Source organism: Sinohyriopsis cumingii, chromosome 4, assembly GCF_028554795.1.
Source record: "Sinohyriopsis cumingii isolate HCF-2022 chromosome 4, ASM2855479v2, whole genome shotgun sequence".
Taxonomy (NCBI): Eukaryota; Metazoa; Mollusca; class Bivalvia; order Unionida; family Unionidae; genus Sinohyriopsis; species Sinohyriopsis cumingii.
This window is the reverse complement of record NC_142964.1, coordinates 102,499,852-102,519,643: the sequence shown is the minus strand read 5'-3', so window position 1 is coordinate 102,519,643 and position 19,792 is coordinate 102,499,852. Positions and strand designations below refer to the sequence as shown.

Genomic DNA, 19,792 nt, shown 5'->3' with positions numbered 1-19,792 from the left:
ATAATCCAAAATGTTCTTTAATTCCATTTATTAATGGTCATATGTTAACCTTGAAAAAAAAAATTTCATCCTGGAAAAAACCTGGAAAAGACCTGGAAATTTATATTTAGAAAAACGTGGGAATCATGATTATATTGGTAACAATTTACCAGACCCTTTTATGATGGAATTCTCTTGAAACTAAGTAAGAGCCAGGTGGAATGAGTCTAATGAGCACCTACTAACCCTCACATATGTTGGAACTTGGCTCACACTCAAGGTTATAGTGGTGCAAAACAAGTGTGTTACCATTGCAGTTTTGACAAGCCTGCATTAGCTGTTTCTGTTTGGCATCCATGTGCTTGACTGTATGCCCATCATCCAGACCATAATGTCAGTGTTGAAGTTTTTCTTCTGTAGCTAAATAATACGCAGCTCAACAGAAATGGTGTCTCTCATTCTTGCTCTTCACTGTAAAGCAAAGTTTTAAAACTTGAGTGATCTCGGAGATCTGTGGTCTGTTAATAAGAGTAAATCTGAGTGTCTTGATAAAACACAAAAATCAATAGTTGATATATGTTATGGAAGAATAAAATATTACTGCATGAAAGCCAGATTATTTATAACATGTCACTCTGTCAATGATAGGAATTAAACATCCTGAAAATGCACTGTATTGGAGTTGTTTCTCTTGGCCAGGAAAAATTATATTTTTCAATATGTTAGTAAATCAGAGAGGAAGAGACGTTTCTTTTTTTTTTGTTTTTTCTGAAGGATGAGGAGGTAAAATAAGTGTTTTAAAGCTATAGTATTCATCTATAAAATTACCTTTTTACATGTCAATATTTCTTTTTGTTGTAGAATGTCATTGTCTTAAAGAAATCAGCTTGAACTGTCATGTCTGCTTGATCAAGCATTCAAGGCACGGCAGATGTCTTTAAGCATATAAAGCTTTTCCTGCTTGAACCACCAATCTTTTGAACTAATTATAAGACTCTTAGAGGTCAGAGGTAATAATTTTGTATTCCATGTAAATCATGATGATCTTGCCTTTAAGAAAATCAATAAATAATTTTTCATCATATTTATTATTAATATCATTTATGATTTTCAATCACAGGTAATATTCTTGAGAACAGGATAGCCAGTATGCTGACTTCTCTACCCATGGTTACAGCTTCAGAGGTTTTTGGGGCCAGCAGTATTGCAACTTACACACCTCCGAAACCTTCCTCACAAACAGCAATCCCACAACATCAGGATGGTGGTAGTAACACTCCTCTGTCAGACGAGAGATGTTCCACACCTGTGCAGGATGAAAATCAGGAGACAAAGCCCTCGCCACAAGCTGCAGCACCAGTGCCGGTTCCACCCCCAGCTGCAAAGAGTAATCCAATAGATTTTCTTAGTCAACTTCTTACCAAGACAACCAACACCTCTAGTAGTTCCAATTTTCTTCATAGTCTGTCTCTCTTGACAAACACTGTCAAGATTCAGGTTACCCAGCAGAAGGCAGCTCTACAGGGTAATATTCCCATCAGTCAAGTCACAACACAGCCATCACAGATTGTGCCAAATGTTCCAGCTCCTGTGGAACCACCCAGCAGCTGGGCAGCATGGAAAGCAATAAATCAACCCCAGCCCCCTCCCCCACCCCCTGTTCCTCCCCAGCCACAGTCCCAGCCCCCATCCCCTCCTGTAGCCATGTCTATACATTCACCAATGCCTCCACATTCCCAGATGCACCAGCCAACACCAGTTCCACAAGGAGTTCCAGCTCCACCCAGACCACAGATAACCTCCCCACAGAATCTAGGAGTACCTCCTCCAGCTCCTAATCAAACCATAATCACCTCTCCTTCAATGGGTGTTCCTCCCCCACCTCCCTTGAATTACCCCAGTGTTCCTCCTCCTTCCAGCTTTCAGCCTACTAATCTGTCACAAGGATTATACCACGAGTCAGTTTCTCAGAGCCTTTCAGGGCCTCATCAAAGTAGCTATGTTGATCAAGTTCCATCTTCAGAGTTATTAGGCAGACAGATGTCATGGGAGTCTGAGGAAGAAACACATGTCCCCCTTAACTCCCCTCCCCCCAAACCCCTTCCACCTCCACCAAAGGGCATTCTTCGTAACAGATCTTCATCTTTAAAAGAGGTGACAATTATTGATGATGAGAAGGATAAGAATTACAACAAGGATGAAACATCTTTTCCTCCCAAACCCCCAAATCAACCCCCACCCACTGGGGATAGGAAATCCAGTAATCTGATTCAGATCTCTAGCCCAGCTGCTGGAGTAGATGCAAACTCCAGTGATGTACAGTCCGAGTTCATAGCCAAGCTGAAGAGAAAAACTACAGGGGGCTCCAATCTAGTTGTTCCTCCGATTGTGGATAATAACAAGATGGAGAATGGAAGGCAAAATGTGTTCTCACAAAATCCTGTTCGACCAAACTTAACAACCATCACACCTCAGGCTGATGAAACAACAGAAAGTGAAGCTAATTCAATCAGTGTGATTGGTTCAAATGACACAGTGGGGGAACCAATCAAAACTTTAGGGCACAATGATGTAGAAGAAAATGACAATTCCACCGGACAGCAAATTAGCACTATAGCTGGTATAAGGAGTGCTATACATAGAATCGAGCCAGTCACCAGATGGGAGGATGGAGACCTGCATGATCCTCAGTTACATGATGGTCAAAGCTCATGGGATTACAACAGGGAACCTTTTTACACTCCGAACAGAGGGTATGAGCAGCTTGGGCAGCCAAGATTTGGAGACCCAAGACATTATTACTCAAGGGACCCTTATTATGGGAACCCTTACAGACCACCACCCCCTAAAAGGATGTATCCTGGTTCTTATAATCAACCCTATTATGGAAACAGATACTGACTTTGATTCCCAGATACATTGGCAGAGTGATTGTACCAACTTGTGGGAAATATTAGTGAGGTTTGAATGCCTCCTTATGGTGGAGCTGCTGATATATAAAAGGTGGTGTTGAAATACTTGGTACAGGAATGAACTTTGAATGTAAAGATTTGTTGTAGATGTAGAAGGAATATTCTTGGCATTGTTGAGCATTTGTGTGAAATGTTTATGTATTAACATCAGATGAATGTTGAATCCAGGTCAACTGATCAGGGTGCAGAATGTTTGTGATGCTCATTTTGTTTTTCATTACTTTGTAGTAGGCAGTGGGAAGAATTGTTTTCTATGGCAACTTTTTTCTAAATTGAATTTTAATGTACCTACAGTAATAGTTGAAAAGCATTTGTTAAAATTTTTGTGCAAAATGGCATTTTTCCTATTCGATTTGGTAGTCTGTCATGCCAGTGTTTACAAATACATATTTATCAGTGAAGATCTTTATCATTATGGGGCCAATCTTTGAAGATTCAAGGTACATAATTATCCTAAGCAGAATGGTATATTTTTTATCATTTTTAATATGCATTTTGTAAACTTTTTTCAGAATACAATTGTTTTTATGATAGCATGTTTCAAGTCATGAATATATGCAAATATTTACCATGTATTGAAATAAGGGAGACCATTCCTGCCGATTTTGGTGCTGCAGGTTTCACAACATCTTGAGTGCTCTAATTTTGCTGCATACCTTGAAAAGGTTTTAAATTTGAGATCAACTCCTAGAGTACTAGAAAAGTGCTTAAAATTGCTTGTCAGTTCTGGAAAAGTTCTTGAATTTGTAAACATTTTGTTCTGATATAAATGTAAAGAAAATAAAGGTTTATCAATCAATCAGAAACTTGATCTTCCTGGAATTGTACTTCCGTATTGGATCACATATTTAGTGAAACTTAAAGTTCTAGTTGGGTTGTTTATGTGCTCATTTTGGTATGAAATTGTAACCATCTGATGATGTTTAAATGACTGGATGCCGTCTTTAGTGGGACATTAAAAATGACAGTTTTAAAAAGGAAAATATAACAAAATGTGATTTGTGATTCAAATTTGCTAATATGATGATATATTAAGCTTTTCATGTACCAACTCTGATAATTTTATTCACATTCAGCAAATCAGGGCCTAATTTTGCCATTTGTATATGCTCACCATAGGAGTATATTATGTTGTGATGTTAGTCCATCACCATTGTTCCAGTTTTGTTTCTGTGCAGTAATTCGGGTTGCCAAACATTATGGATGGCTTGCACTAGGAACAAGGAACAGTCCTATTGGTTTTGGGTTCAGAGGTCAAAAGCAGGTAACCTTTGAAGGAAGAAATATAGTTTCGACACAAAAGCCTGAATTCTCCACTGTTGGCAGTTGCCAAACCTTGTCAATGACTTGCGCTTATGGTAAATGAGACACCTATTGATTTGGGGACTAAAGGTCAAAGTGTCGGGTGGAAAGATTATAAAGGTTTCCACTCATTAACTTGGGGTTCTCCACCAGCTGTATTTACCAAACTTTGTGGATGACTGGTAATTGAGGTAAAGCATGACCCTGTTGATTTCTTGACCGAAGGGTCAAAAGTCGGGGTCTTTGGCTGAAAAAAGATGAATAATTTCTGCACAGTAACCTGAGCTTTCCACCGTCCACAGTTACCAGACTTTGTGGATGGCTTGCTCTTGGGGTATAGAAAAAAACCCTGATAAGCTTGAGATGAAACATTGAAGTCGTTTTGTTTGATGAAAGAAAAATATTTTCCACCAATAATATTTGTTCTTCATCACAAATGGGGACCAATCTAGATGCCTTGCACTTAAAGTAAAATAAAATCAGTTTTGGGTTCCAAGGTCAAAGGGCAAAGTCACAACTACTGAAAAGAAAAATGGTTTCTGCTACAAACTTAAGTTATCTACATGAATGACTATGAAACACAGGGTGACATTCATGATACTATATGAAAAGTCTTCTGCCCCCATGTTATTTATAGGAGGGCTTGTAAGTTAGCAAGCATTCTATAATGGGAAGTGGTGTTTAGTGCTGTCAGATTACAATTTTGTCCTTTCATTTCCAAATGAAAGGTCAGTATGAGCCAGGTATTGGAAATGGCCTGTTCACTTGAGATGAATAGCAAGAGTTGCATGCTGTAAAGATGTGTACAGTTTATCAACACGTTAGTAGTACACTGATTTTCATATTATGTCAGGATAATAGTGCCAGCTCAGGAAAGAAATTAGAGTTTTGATCAGTTTTTATTTTCTTAAGGAGAAATGATACATCGGATCTGACTAAACTGTATTACATTATACCTGATCTTGAAAATAGATTAACTGTAATTTTATCCAGATTTTAAAACTATTAAAAAATTTTGTTGTCTTGTCAGTTAAGGTTTTGCATCCTTTTTCCTGGGGAAATTGAGCTATTTTGTTTTGTTTTTCGTTTTAGTAGTTGATTGACTGTTTTGACAAATACTGATATTACTAAGGTACCTGTTCTTGAGGAACTAAAGATGATGTTTCTATGGGAGTCAGGTGTAATTGTAATGCATTTACTTAAATATGATCAGTGGCTTATCTTCTTCCATTTCTTCAATATTCAGGTTTTCTTTATGCAATGTCATATAGAAAATGTGCCATACATAAAACTTTATTTTAGAAAAAAAATGAAATCGGTAGTCAACATGTACACACTTTACAATTTCTTCTTGTCAGGTGTTTTTCTTTCTTTTTTCTCTTTATTCTTGTGAGGATTTTTGGTAAATCATGTAGAGACTTTTACAAATGTAACTCTTCATTATTAAATGATTAACAAATACCATTAATTGTAATGGAGTAATTAGCCATATTTTCTTTAGCCCCCAGCAATCCATGTTTAACTACTGCTTTAAAGTGTTTGTGCCATTGCAATCCTTTATTTCTATAATTTCTATTTTAATCTTTTATTGTATAATCATGGGCATACATTACAGAAGACTGATCATTTTTATGCCATGACATATTCAGTGGCAGGCATCCTCCAGGGCATGGAATGGATAGCAATTTTTAAATTTACCTGTATGGTGTAAATGTAGCTGGATAAAACCAGGTGATTGGCTGGATGCATGCAATAGACCATTGGTTGCACCTGTTTTTTCTGTGTTGATTCATATAGTGTTGCCTATTTCCATCCATCTGTCAGATCCGCACAAGTTATTTTTGTTGGTTGAGAATTTCATTTCTGCTCGATAACTTTTGAAAGATCTTCTGGGTTCAGATCAAGATTAGTTAAATTTGCAACATTTTCTGACAAAATTTGACCTAACTTTTTGCCTCATTTGGTTAAAACTTTGCCCTTGCATTTTGAAACAGGGTTTCTTCACTTCCATCATTTCGTCAAAGGCGATGGTGTCATATGGATATGGTTCTCGGTTCCCAGTTTCATTCTAGTCCTATAAATCCAAATAATGCAATTCTAGAGCCAATTTCTGCAGGTCTCCTACAAATGTTTGGTTTAGCGTTTTATGGCACAGGTCCATGAAATCATCTGTTGATATGACAGTTTTATTGATCAATCTTACTGTGAGTAAATGGTTTGCATGAAGTTGGACTGTTTAGCTAATTAGTTACCTCTACACAAAGTTTAAATTGTTTTGAGAATTCTTAGCTGTATATGTATACACCCTGATCAGTGGCCAGGCTGTGTCTTGGTGCATGGAAAGTGTGATGATCTTTAATGTACCACAGTCCTCCCTCATTCTGAACTGTACATTGTTAAAAGGTATTCCCATTCAGAACATGGTCTTGTATGAGTTGACAGAAATTATGTTGCTTGTTTAAATCCGGTAATTCCAAAAATTTCCCTTACAGTTATTGGTCAATCTTCACGAGTGTTTGAATATTGCTGTCGGCAAACAAATATTGGTAGAGCTACCAATGACAGTTAGTATCACATATACTTGCTTATAAGATGAGTCCAACTGCAAATTGCACAGACCCAGATCTGCCGGCGCATGATGTGCAGGCAGATATGGGTCTGTACAGTTTGTTAGGGGTAATAAGTAGAACAAACAACATAGATCCTGATCTGCCGGCACATTAAATGATATTACAGATCAGGATCTTTTTTGTTTGCAATTTGACTTGACGTATAATCGAGTATATATGGTAGTTCCAGATCTTGAATTGTATAATCTTTAATTAGATGTAACTGATGTGGTCAGTAATGTGCTTTTGTTAAATATGAAGCATGGAATTTCATCCAAACGTGCTATAATGTAACATTAGAAATATAATACATTACTTTGTTTTACTGTATAACAGTGTCACAAGGCAATTTCTTTGAGCATTGAAATATCTCAGCACTTATTGAGTTTATTCGGCATTAAAATCCTGTTAAACAAATAAAAATTTGATGTTACAGTTTGAATAATATAACATACATCTCGATAACAAACAGCAGAGCACCTAATTATGATATTATTTAACTCCTTTGATATATTTCATACATCACCGGTACTCGTGTATATATCATGTGCCCAAACTTCGTTAATTACAATATGCCAGAATAGTACCTCATCTTTCAAAGATATATTATTCTTCAGACTGACATAATACTGTGAATTCATTTTGTTTTTATCAACTGTTGTTTTTAATATTAACAAATATCATACTTTGATTGGTACTTAGTCTGGACATGCCTCTTAAACGTTATGTGTTAAGGGTTTTATAGTCAGAACATGCTTGGGCTTTTTCAACAGTGATTGGAAAAACATCTTCGAAATAATGCAGAAGCTGCAAATGCATGAGCATTGCACAAATTGACATTATAGGGTATCACAGATCATTGGAGCATTCATTACAGCCACCTGTTGATTTAGGTGATTTTCTAATGTCCAGAATATGTTTTTCTTTTCCAGTTTAAGCTTGTTCAAAAACTTGATTTTACTTAACTTGCATGAACAGTCCCCAGAAGTTATAATATTTTTATTACGGTACTAATTTACATTGCATAGTTCAGCATTTGACTTTGGTTTGAGCCATTTTACATTTATTTCCCCTTCTCATGCAGCATCACTTCATTGAAGTATTTCCGAGGTGGATTTTTGTTTGAAAAGCCTGAAGTTGTTCTGAATGAGAGGTCCTATCAATCCATTGTTCTTTGAAACTAATAACCCCCACCCCATCACACAATATCCTATTAATTTGTAGTACCTAAACTTAACAAGACCAGCGGGGGAGGATTGCTACATTGTGGTTCTTTTCATATTTGTGGGAAATCTTGTTCAAGGTTTTGAAAGTTAAGTCTTTTACATGTTTCAAAATTAGCAGCAATTTTAAATTAATGATATGATTGTTGAATGATTATGAGCTGTACAAATGCAAATTCTGATATTTTTGTTGTACATAATTATTATGCTTAAAGGTTTCATTCAATGTCTTTTAAGTTCACAAATCTGTCATGCCTTTTACAAAGTTGCTGCCAGAATGAACATTTGCATCAGATTAGAAACAAAATGTCAGCATAGGAAAAATGAGTTTTCATTTTAGTTATGTAACGTGATTTCTTGTTATGTAGAGTCTGTATAACTGGTAGGAACTTTGAAACTGGAGGTGACTGTTGCATAGTAAAGCTGCTTCTACTGACGGAAGTTTTAATGCTTTAGTTTAACTTGTTCACCCCTGGAGTTTCTTTTCATTTTCAAGGGTAGGATATGCATTTTTGGGTTTACTTCTGAATGCATGCAAATACGTCTGCTTCTGAGTGATTTTTATTTAGCCAGATGCCTTGTTGTATAAAAGACATTTTTTATTGTTTCACTCATGCATGTGGAGAAATGTAATTTTTTTAGTTTTTTGTGTGTATTGGACCAACGATTATTGTGTCCTGGCCACTTTTTATTCCAGACCTCAAATGTATCCTACTTTTTGCTTAGGTTCACCTGTCCATTTGCAGTTGGGCTGGTCTGCTTAATCTCAGGCCTAAAGATCTAAAATATGGACACAAACTTCAGTTCCAAAACCAGTCAATTTTGGTATAAAGATAAGAAATCTTTATTCCAAGGTTACATAGGCCATACATCTAATTAAAATATAGATATAAAATAAAAGTATTTTAAACATAAAAAATTATATATATGTCTTATGTACAAATATACAGACACATCTACAACAACAGGCTGTGTCCAGCATTGTTAAGAATGAAATTACGAAGCACATTCAAGGAGTTAATTTGTTCCATCTACTTACAATACATAATTGAAAAGAATGTCTTAGTTCCAGAGATTTCAAGATACAGTTCTTACTATTAGATATTCTTGTCATCATTGAGAATGCTCAATTTCTCATTATGTCAACAAAATTGAATTGTAGAACTACATCTCGCTACTTTTCTGAAATACCACCCAGTTTGGTATATCATAAATGATGTTGATGTTAGGTAGCTCACAAGTAGGTTTCAACCTCATGACACAATAACATGGCACACAGGATTAATAAAAGTTAATTCCTCAACACAAGTGAAATTTTGCCAAATATTTCCTCAAAAGTCTGTTTTTCTTTATAATATATCTTTTCAGGCAAAAACCTCAAATTTGCATGGACTTCTCCATTCTATGTCAGTGTAATAAACAGTTCCATTGCTACATCAGTAGAAAGCAGTTCCAAAATTTTACATTACTTTTAGGACAGAAACTTTTTACAAATTTTGATTGTACATATAATGCTTCAAATTGTGTACTTTGTCTGATGAATGTTTTCATGTAAAAACAAAGAGAATATTATTTTCGTTAACTCATTTTTCTGCCCAGATTTATACAGAGAGTCTTGCAGGGGTGTGTATACCATAGCAGCATGATATAACACTCCAACAGGCTTCCATGTAACATTAAACAACAGAGTTCAATGATTGTGAGTTTATCTGTGAGGATTTGGGCTGCATTTTTTAAACATTTATTTCTGCATTCAGTCATTCATTTTTGTGTGATGGTAGACTTGCAGTCATTGGTTTGCACTCATTACTAATCAAGGCCTAATTTCTCCATCATTTTCAGATATTATTATGACTGTGATGACAGTTAAAATCACTGCTAAAACAATTATTAAGTTTTTAGAAATGTTGTTGAGTGTAATAGGTATATGATAATGTATGAGTGACACCAAATGTCGAATGGTAACAGGTCATGCAAATTCCGCCACTGACAATTTACATGATTCATGTACAAAACTAATTATAAAAAAAGTTAATACTAGTATTTGAGGTCTGCTCTTTTATGTTTGAGGTTCATTTTTATGCATTCTTGACGGCGCCTTTTCATTGTTTACTTGAATGTATATAGAGGGTCAACAGTGTTGACACACTTTAAAATCTATCCATTCTGATGGGGAGAGAGATACTTGGTAGGAGAGAAAAGGAAAAGAAGAAGACAAAATAAAATAGGAAATAAGGTCTGAAGAACTTACATAAGGTCAGATATACTACTTAAATGGTAAAAGAAAGTAGTTCCGAAAGTGATATTGCCAATCACCATTGTGGCAATTATAATTTTTCTCCCAGTGATATTTATCAGTATCTCATTATGAAATATATAATAAAAAGTGTTATTAACTGCTGCTTAACACTTTATTATAAAAAGATTGTTTTTGCAAAATTGTGTTCATACTGCAGTTTGTAATTTACAGTGATATTCCTGTAAGAGATCAAGTACTATTCAGCTGCAGAATAATATCAAGATTAACGCTTAAGTCTGCTGTTAAGGCTACCTTGTTCATTTAGGCTTTCATTATGTTGAATTTCCTTGAGTTTAAGCATAAAATACAAAACAAGATAACTGCTCCATTGGTCTAGTGGTTAGAGCGTCCACTTCAGATGCGGGAGGTTCGAACCCCAGCCGAGTCATACCAAAGACTTACAAAAGTGGTACTAACAGCTGCCTTGCTTGGTGCTCAGCATTAAGAGGTTACTGTTAGGACTGGTTGGCCTGGAGTCATGATAATGTGACTGGGTGGGACATCATGCTACATGTCTGCGGCATGATGCCTCAGTGCTACATATCACTATAAACTGTCACACTGCAGACATCATAGCGATATGACTGAAAAATTGTTAAAGCTACGTTAAAAATCTAAACCACACCACACACCACACAAAACAAGATAGAGGTCAGTGTCTTCATTAATACATCACTGGTTTTCATATGCAGAAAAGTTCTGAATCTGAATTTTAAATGTGAAGCTTGGTATGTCAGTTTTGATACCAACAATAGATTACCATTTCCTTGCTTACCTTTCATGGATGGAGAATACTCTCATCCACGTCAGAAATTTCCATTCAGCTAAATGGAAAGTGTCTGAAAGTCTAGAATTAAAAAGAACACAGACCTAGTCAGTCCCCCAAATCATGACGGAGAGTCTTGTGCCATTCATTATCACCACCAATATTTCTGATTTATTATTCTTGCAGAAATTTTTTATTTGCAGGAATAAATGTTGCACAGGGATGGGATAAATGTGGGCATATAAAAGCCCGTTGGGATATGCACCAGACCTGAATGTTTTGCACTAGTTCACAGTGCAAGGATGGTTATCTCTTCAGTTGTCTATATTCAGATGAGGTATAGGACTTTGGTGGAAGTAGGTGAACTTGTAAGGGCAGGTAGAAAGGTCCTACTTTCTCATCAGGAGCATAGGGTTTCCTTCTTTGAGTTCCTTGGGACTAGAAAGAAGAAAACTCTTCCCAAGGGAATATAGGATCCTTCTCTGTACTCTCAGCAGTCCAGGATCTTCCAAGGGCAGATATACTTGGGCAGAGAGTGAGTTGCCCTCCTCCCCCATGAGGGAGGAGCAGCATCCTCTCCAAGACTTTAGCCTGCTTTTGGCAGAGTGAGTCACGCACCCCCTATGAGGTAGGAGCAGCACACCAGTGATGGTGTAAAGCATATTAAGCCACCCAGAATAGGAGAATAGTGAGCTTGACATGAGTACTGAGGCCAGACTTTCTGGAACTTTATGTCCAATAGGGGATGGAATTTTCTAATGTGGCTGTACGTAATTTCCATCCTGGAAAGGGAAAGTATGAATTAGCAGTAGGTGGAATTAATTTTACCTCTAAAAATACTACAGAGTTGTCTGACTGTACAAAAACACATTCTTACCTATGATATTTGACCCCACTATCATACTGTTGAGGAATAAATTTGCATACACAGATAGATTAATTGGGTAGTTTATTTGGGCCAATTTAAGTATAAGAAAAGGCAAAGCTACCATATATACTCCTTTATAAGTTGAGGCAAACTGTAAACAATAAAGATCCGGATCTGCAGTAGCATAATGTGCCTGCAACTCATGGTCATTGTTTGCTCTACTGGCTACTCGTAACAAACTGTACAGACCCAGATATGCTGGTGCATTATGCAATGACTGATCTGGGTCTGCAGTTTGCATTTGGTCTTGACTTATAAGCGAGTACATATAGTATGTACCTGCAACATGCCTGCCAAGTATGGACAAATCCCTTCCTAAAATTATGCCTGCTAAATGCATACACATTCTGTGTAGTACTACTGGTTCTGGTAGATAGCAAAGTCGTCTTTGCCGACACACTCTACACAATGCAATACTAAATGTTAATGGATATTTTTATATCTAAGTGTGAATATGCACGTAAGTAAAAGTCCAGCCATAATTTATGTTGACCATGCCTTGGTGGAATTCGGCATAGTGATAACTTTTGCATCTGTTTGCATGTCTGTACATCGATCTATCCACACCCTATCTTAGGTCAGTATTAAAGATTTTTTAGATTAAGCTCAGTGTTAAAATTTGCTAAATAAATTATGGCTTTGACAGTAAGAGAGTCTGTAGTTGTCTCGAAAGGCTTCATTTTCCAATTCAGTATTTACTTGGAAGTGTTTATGTTGGGTGTACTTTTCTGAATGTAAGCTTAATATTATAGAAATCCTTTCCAGTGCGCTCACTGATTGATTTTCAAACATGTCACATTTGATTTTCTTTTGAGTGGGTCTTCTTCAGAGATAGTACTATTTCTGTGTTCATTAAATTGTATATACTCTTATCAGAATAAGAGCATAGTTTTGCTTGAATAAAATGGCTTAACTTTGAGTACATACGAAACTAAAATCTAGCACCAATATGTTTGTGCAACATGTGACGATACATTGAATAAAGCATGTTTTGAAACCTTTTGCCAGACTTCAGTTGTAATAGAAATTGAAAACTGTCTTTAAACATAACATTATTACACATATTTAGGGTTTTTATGAAATTTAAGGAATCTTTTGAAAGTGGAACTATATCTTGAAACCAGAGTTTTTGTCAGATATTTTAGGACTCGAAAGATGTAATTAATCGAGATGCAGGAGTATAGTGTAATCACAGAGTGCCCCAGTGTATCCGTGCATAGTTCTGCAATCCATACACAAGGATGCTGTTTTGCAGTTGGATCGCCAGTTACATTTAGAAGTGTCTTTTTTAAGGTTTTCTTTGTGTAGTTCCAATTTTGATCAACTTATTGCATTTTATTTTCTTTAGTATTACATCTCCACTACAAAAGAGCCTTGAAACCAGTGAAGCTTAGGAATCAATTAGCTGATTCTGATGCAATTTGGTGTACATATTATCTAATAGATCTAGCTGTACTTTTTGTGGGTTTTGACTCCTTAGTTGGTTAGAGTTGTGGCTCCTGAATATTAAGTTATATAATATCTTCATATTGTATGTTGCTTTGTAACAAGCATAACTTTGTGACCTTTCCAAAATATTTGATGCCTTTTGGTAGGTGAATTGCCTGTTACATTTAAATGTGCAATTTAAAATGCATCATCATTTCAGATCGAATTTTTACAGAGATATTGCCCTATAACCATCAGTTTTACATCTCTGTTACTATAACAACAGATCATAGTAGCTAGCGTAGCTTAGGAACCATTCAACTTATTCTGATACAGTTTTGGTGTATATATTGTCTCTGAGTCCTAGAAGAGCCTTTTATACACCGTTTCCCTCATCAGCTCCATCTTCAGTAGTTATGGCCTTTGACGACTGATTTAATATTTTCGTGTGGGATATTGCTCGTCACCAGCGTAGCTTTGCTTTTAAGAAAATGTCATTGGGTATGTGAATTGCCTATTACAAAAAATATGTGGTTTTGAAGGGGTTTGCTTTAGTAGGATAATTTTTTTATATCTCAGTAGATCATAAACCAGGAGAGATTATGGGATGGTCTTTTGCTTGCAACCATCCATTTGTTAGCGCAAGAAGTTTGTTATTGCTACTCCTCCAAAACTGTTTGGAGGATTACCATGAGACTTTACACATGTATTCATCCTGTGGTCAAATTGGTCATAGCTGAAAATGTTCATCAGACATCTGAGAAGGCCACCATGGCAGCCAGCTTGAAATCTTTTTATTGCTACTTCTCCTGAATAGATTGACATATCATTATTATATTTTCACTCAAAGCCTTGTGATATCTAGTTAGTCCAAAATGAAATGGTCCTATCTGATATCCAATATGGCCACCACGGTAGCCATCTTGAAAATCTTGTTTCTTTTATGTGGTTGGTCATATCAGCTTGTGGTTTTTAGTTAAAGACTTAAGATGTCTTATTGGTCGCTTTGTCATTTATCCAACCGTTAGCACAAGTTTGTTTTCACTACTCCTCCTGAACTACTTGGATGACTGCCCTGATACTTAACACACACATTCATCCCAACGCCTACTTGGTACTAAGTGAAAATGGTGCTGATCAGATGTTCATTATAGCTACCATAGCAACCGTTTTACAAATCTCATTATCGCTACTCCTAACGTTGCATATTTTCTTGTCGCTACTTCTGCTCTTGTTGGTCCTAAATGAAAATCTTATTATCGCTATTCCTACCGAGTGGATGGTCATTTCAACAGAGGTTTTTAATAAAATTCTTATGATATCTAGTTGGTCCTAAAAGAAAATAGTGTCAATCTAACATCCAATATGGTCACCATGGTAACCATCTTTAACATCTTGTTGTTACAACTGTACCTGGACAGAAAGTCATATTAGCATGGAGATTTCACCAGAAGACTTCGTATGAGATCAGGTCGGTATTAAATGAAAATGGTGCCGATCTGACATACAATATGGCCACCACACATTGACAACCTTGAAAGTCTTGTTATAGCTACTCATGAGTGGATTATAGTATCAAGACAAGATTTTTCACTACAAGACTTCTTTTGAAACCTGATTGGTTGGAATGAAAATGGTGCCAATCTGAATCCAAGATAGTTGCCACAGCAGCTATCTTGGAAATCTTGTTATTGCTAGTCCTTCTAAACGAATGTCATATCTTGAAAATATTCTTATCTCTGCGTCTCCCGAATAGATGGTTATATTAATATGGGATTTTCACCAGTATACTTACTATACTATGTTGGTCCTAGATGAAAATGGGTCCAGTTGTATATCCAATATGGCTGCCATAACATCTGTCCTAAAAAGAAGTGTTGTCACTATTCACCCAGAATGGATGGTCATTTTGAAGTAAGATTTTCACCAAAAGAATTGTAATGTCTGTTTTGTCATAAATGTAAATGGTGCAGAACTGACACTTTGTATCTGCAGCGTAACAGCTAATTTGAAAAATTGTTATCGCTGAAGTATATCGGCGACATTTTCATCACTCGACAGTTTAAAGGAAGAAATGGTCTTATCTTGAATTCCCTTTCTTCCAGTCGAGCATCAGTCCTTTCGAGTAGCCCTTGTATTTTAGCGTTATTGACCTTTACATATTAATATTACACCTTCACTACAAAGGATTTGTGTAACCACTTACCTTTTTTGTCATGTTAGCTTCATTTTCGATAGAGTTATGACACTTGAGAAGAACTTTCCTTCACATGGAATATTCGTTGCAACTGGCATAGCTCAGGAACCATATCCTGATGCATGCTGGTATGAACATTATCTGATAGACTTGTATACACCTCGTAAGGGTTTAGTCTTCTTGTAACAGTTGTGGACCCCTGACTAAATGCTTACAGATAACTTTACCAAAATGATTTGATTACAGCCCAATATGGCATGTGAATTAAGATTGGTGACATCTTCGAGTTTTGATTTCCGGCATTGTGACCTCATTAGCATAGGTTTTGATGAATTTCGATGAAATTAGGCATGTTGCTTTATATTAATGAGACATTGAATTGATTTATTTCAAGTATTTAACATTATTTAGGAGCGTTATGGCTCATTATTGCTTGCCCTCCAAACTTCGCTTTGCACATAATGACTTCACCAAGGAATATTGCATTTCAGGCCAAGTTCTAATGCACCTTTATACTGCTGAGAGCTGGAATAAATTTTCACATCATCATTTGGAAGAGTTATGGCTCCTGAGCACTCTTCTTCCAAACTTAGGTTTTGCAACAGAAGTTGTTTTGTTATGGCTGTTCCAAGTAAATTGTGGAGAGCTGTGTCCTTTGCAATGCAACCATTACCATCAACTCTAGTTCATATTTTATGTTTAGTGAAGTTGCAATATTAAAGAAAAACTAAGTCATCTAGTTTACAAATACATTTCTGGTTTAGGATAGGATATATTTGTGGGAAATGCACAGAACAAACGACACTTGACCTTTCCTATCTGCACTGAGTGTCACACATGCACATTTAGCCTTTACAGTCTGAATCCACACTTTGTTAATATTTTGTTTTCATAACTTAAACTCCAGATGAAAAGCGTGTTGGTGTAGAAGACATTTTTTGTCATGGTTGTTTATAAATTTATCACCAGAACGTTTCTCTAGTCTGAGAGTTAAACCAGATCTTAGGAATGTGTAGCTCCATCAAAGAAATGGAATTCATCAAAAATAGTTCTCCTTCAGATAATGTATTTTAGCTGTCGGTGCTTTGATTCGGTGTTATTTAACTTTTGCTAACGAGCTAAGCCTTTTGATAAGAAAAGAAAACTAACACGACCACATTATAATTATGCCATACATACTCGTGATAAGTCCAGGCCACAGTACAATTATGCCATACATACTCGTGATAAGTCCAGGCCACAGTACAATTATGCCATACATACTCGTGATAAGTCCAGGCCACATTATAATTATGCCATACATACTCGTGATAAGTCCAGGCCACATTACAATTATGCTATTACATACTCGTGATAAGCCTAGAGTGAAGATTTAGGAGATTTGGCATGATATTTTTTAATCAAAATATTAATATATCACACTTGGAACATTGTTCATCTAAATTTTATTAGTTCAGACTCCTTTAAGTGTTCACAAATAAAAAGAAACAAAACTGACAAAAACATATGAAGATAGTCTTTCAGCTTCTTTCAGAAAATCACGAATAATTAAGTAGGAGATTGTGAAATCAACAAGATGCCCACATCTAGTCAGACAAATAAGCAAACATACCTAAAACGGTATAACTGATCAGTGTGCTGAATCAGATTTCCCAAAATTAATGTTATTTTATCTAAGATAACGTAGGATCCAACCTGTCTATATTTACTTCTCCATCCTTATGGCGGTTTCAAGAAACTTGCACACGGTTGCTTGTTTGTAAGATGTTAAAAAAATGTTGAGAAGTTACTCAGAATGTCAATTTTTTCATAGTTTAGTGTTACAATGCTAAGAAGGTTAAGATAAAAGTTTTATGATAACATGTAAAAACAATTAGCTTGAAAATCTTTTTATCGCTATTTCTTCCAAGTGGTTGGTCATATCAACATGGGATTTTCACTAATAGTCTTCTCTTGATGACTTGTTGGTCCTAAATCAGAACGGGACCGACCCGGTGTCTACTAGGGTTGACACATTTGCCATCTTTAATTTTTTTAATATCGCTACTTCTCCTGAACGGAAGGTCATATTAACATGTGGTTTTTACCACTAGATTTCTTGTCATGTCTGCTTGGTCCTAAATGAAAAAATGGTAACAACCTGTTATTCAATATGGCCACCACAGTGGCTACCTTGAAAATTTTGCTATCACCACTCCTCCTGAATAAAACGGCATACTGACCTGGGATTTTCGCTAGAAGACTCCTTGTTATGTCTTACTGGTCCTAATATAAAATGATGTGTTTCCGATTGCCATTATCATGTTATCGCTACTTCTCTTGAATGGATGGTTATATTTACATGTTCTTATCTTCTAAAAGACTTTTTATGGTGTGTATATAGTTCTAAATGAAAATGTAGCCGATCTGATATCCAATGTGACGCCACAGTGGCCATCTTAAAAGTTTAGTTATTGGTACACCTGAATGAAACGTAATATTTTTGACCGGGGGGGGGGGGTCGCCAGAAGACTTATTATGATGTATAGTTGGTGTAACATAAAAATGGTATCTATCTGACGTCAACTATGGCCACAACGGCGGTCATATCAGCATGGAGGTTTCCACACAAATATTTCTTATGATGCCTAGTTGGTTCTAAATGAAAATGATTGGATCCGACCATATTGAAAATCTTGCTATCTCTACTTCTTCCAGTTGGCTGGTCATATCGACATTCTGATTTCACCAAAACACTTTTTATGATGTCTAACTGGACCATAAGATTTCTTTTGGTGAAACGCTTTATGAATATATCCATGTGCTGAAGAGGAGTAGTGATAACAAGATTTTCTAGATGGCCATCATAATGATCATGCAGAACGTCAGATCGGTATCCATTCATTTAGATTCATCTTGGACACCATAAGAAGTCTTCAGGTGAAAACCTTATGCTGATACGACTTTCCACTTAGGACGAATAGTGTGATACCACGATTTTGATGATAGTTGTCTTGGTGGCCGTATTTGTTATCATATCGACACCAGTTTCTGTTAATACCATCTATTCATCATAAGAAGAAGTCTCCCCATGAAAACTACATGTTTACGAGACTTTCCGTTTAGAAGTCTTTTGAAGTCCAGTTTCGATATGACCATCCAAATCAATTCCTGATAAGTTAATGAGATGATCTTAACTCTGACTGGCTGCCTTGTGGACACTTATGAGATTTGATTTATGAATATATTTTGATAAAACTTGCTTTGTTTTATATATCAACAGGGTCTTTAAATAGTTCACTAAATAGTGAAATACACATTTTGGAGATGAAATTAGCTTGTCCTTGATTATTTTAGCTGATGGATACTTATTTAATAACAGATTTACGAAATATAAAGAAAAATATATCTAGTAATATAGGTTAACATAAGGTTTATCTTGACAAGATCTAAACTGAGTTGGATTACCGGCATACTAAATGGATATTAGTGAGAATCTACCATCATAGATACCTTATTTTTGACTACCATCCTAGATACTTTATTTTTGACTACCATCCTAGATACTTTATTTTTTACTACCATCCTGGGGACTTTATTTTTGACTACCATCATGGGGACTTGATTTATGACTATCATTCTAGACACTTTATTTTTGACTCCCATTCTAGATACTTTATTTTTGACTACCATCCTCCTTTTTTTTACTACCATCCTAGATACTTTATTTTTTACTATCATCCTGTATAGTTGTTTTCTTACTACCATCCTAGCGACTTTTTTTTACAACCATCCTAGGGACTTTATTTTTTACTACCATCATTGGGACTTGATTGATGACTATCACCCTAGAGACTTTTTTTTACTACCATCTTAGATACTTTTTTTTGACGACTACCATCCTAAATAATTTGTTTTTGACTACCTACCTAGATAATTTTTTTTACTACCATCCTAGATACTTTATTTTTGCCTACCATCCTAGATAGTTGTTTTTTACTACCATCCTAGCGACTTTATTTTTTACTACCATCCTAGGGACTTCATTTTTTTACTACCATCATTGGGACTTCATTGATGACTATCACCCTAGAGACTTTTTTTTTACTA

At 35.9% G+C, this 19,792-nt stretch overlaps 1 protein-coding gene across 2 annotated transcripts in view; it reads left to right on the top strand.

Moving 5' to 3' along the window:
* The window catches only part of LOC149801799 (uncharacterized), a 66,527-nt gene extending 53,447 nt beyond the window's left edge, over positions 1-13,080 (top strand). For both annotated transcript variants that reach the window (XM_089956145.1, XM_089956144.1), the window contains one exon: positions 1,100-13,080. In XM_089956145.1, the coding sequence (XP_089812271.1) occupies positions 1,100-2,880 (1,781 nt within the window). In that variant the 3' untranslated portion in view covers positions 2,881-13,080. The remainder of the gene's footprint in view (positions 1-1,099) is intronic.
* The last annotated feature ends 6,712 nt before the right edge of the window (positions 13,081-19,792 follow it).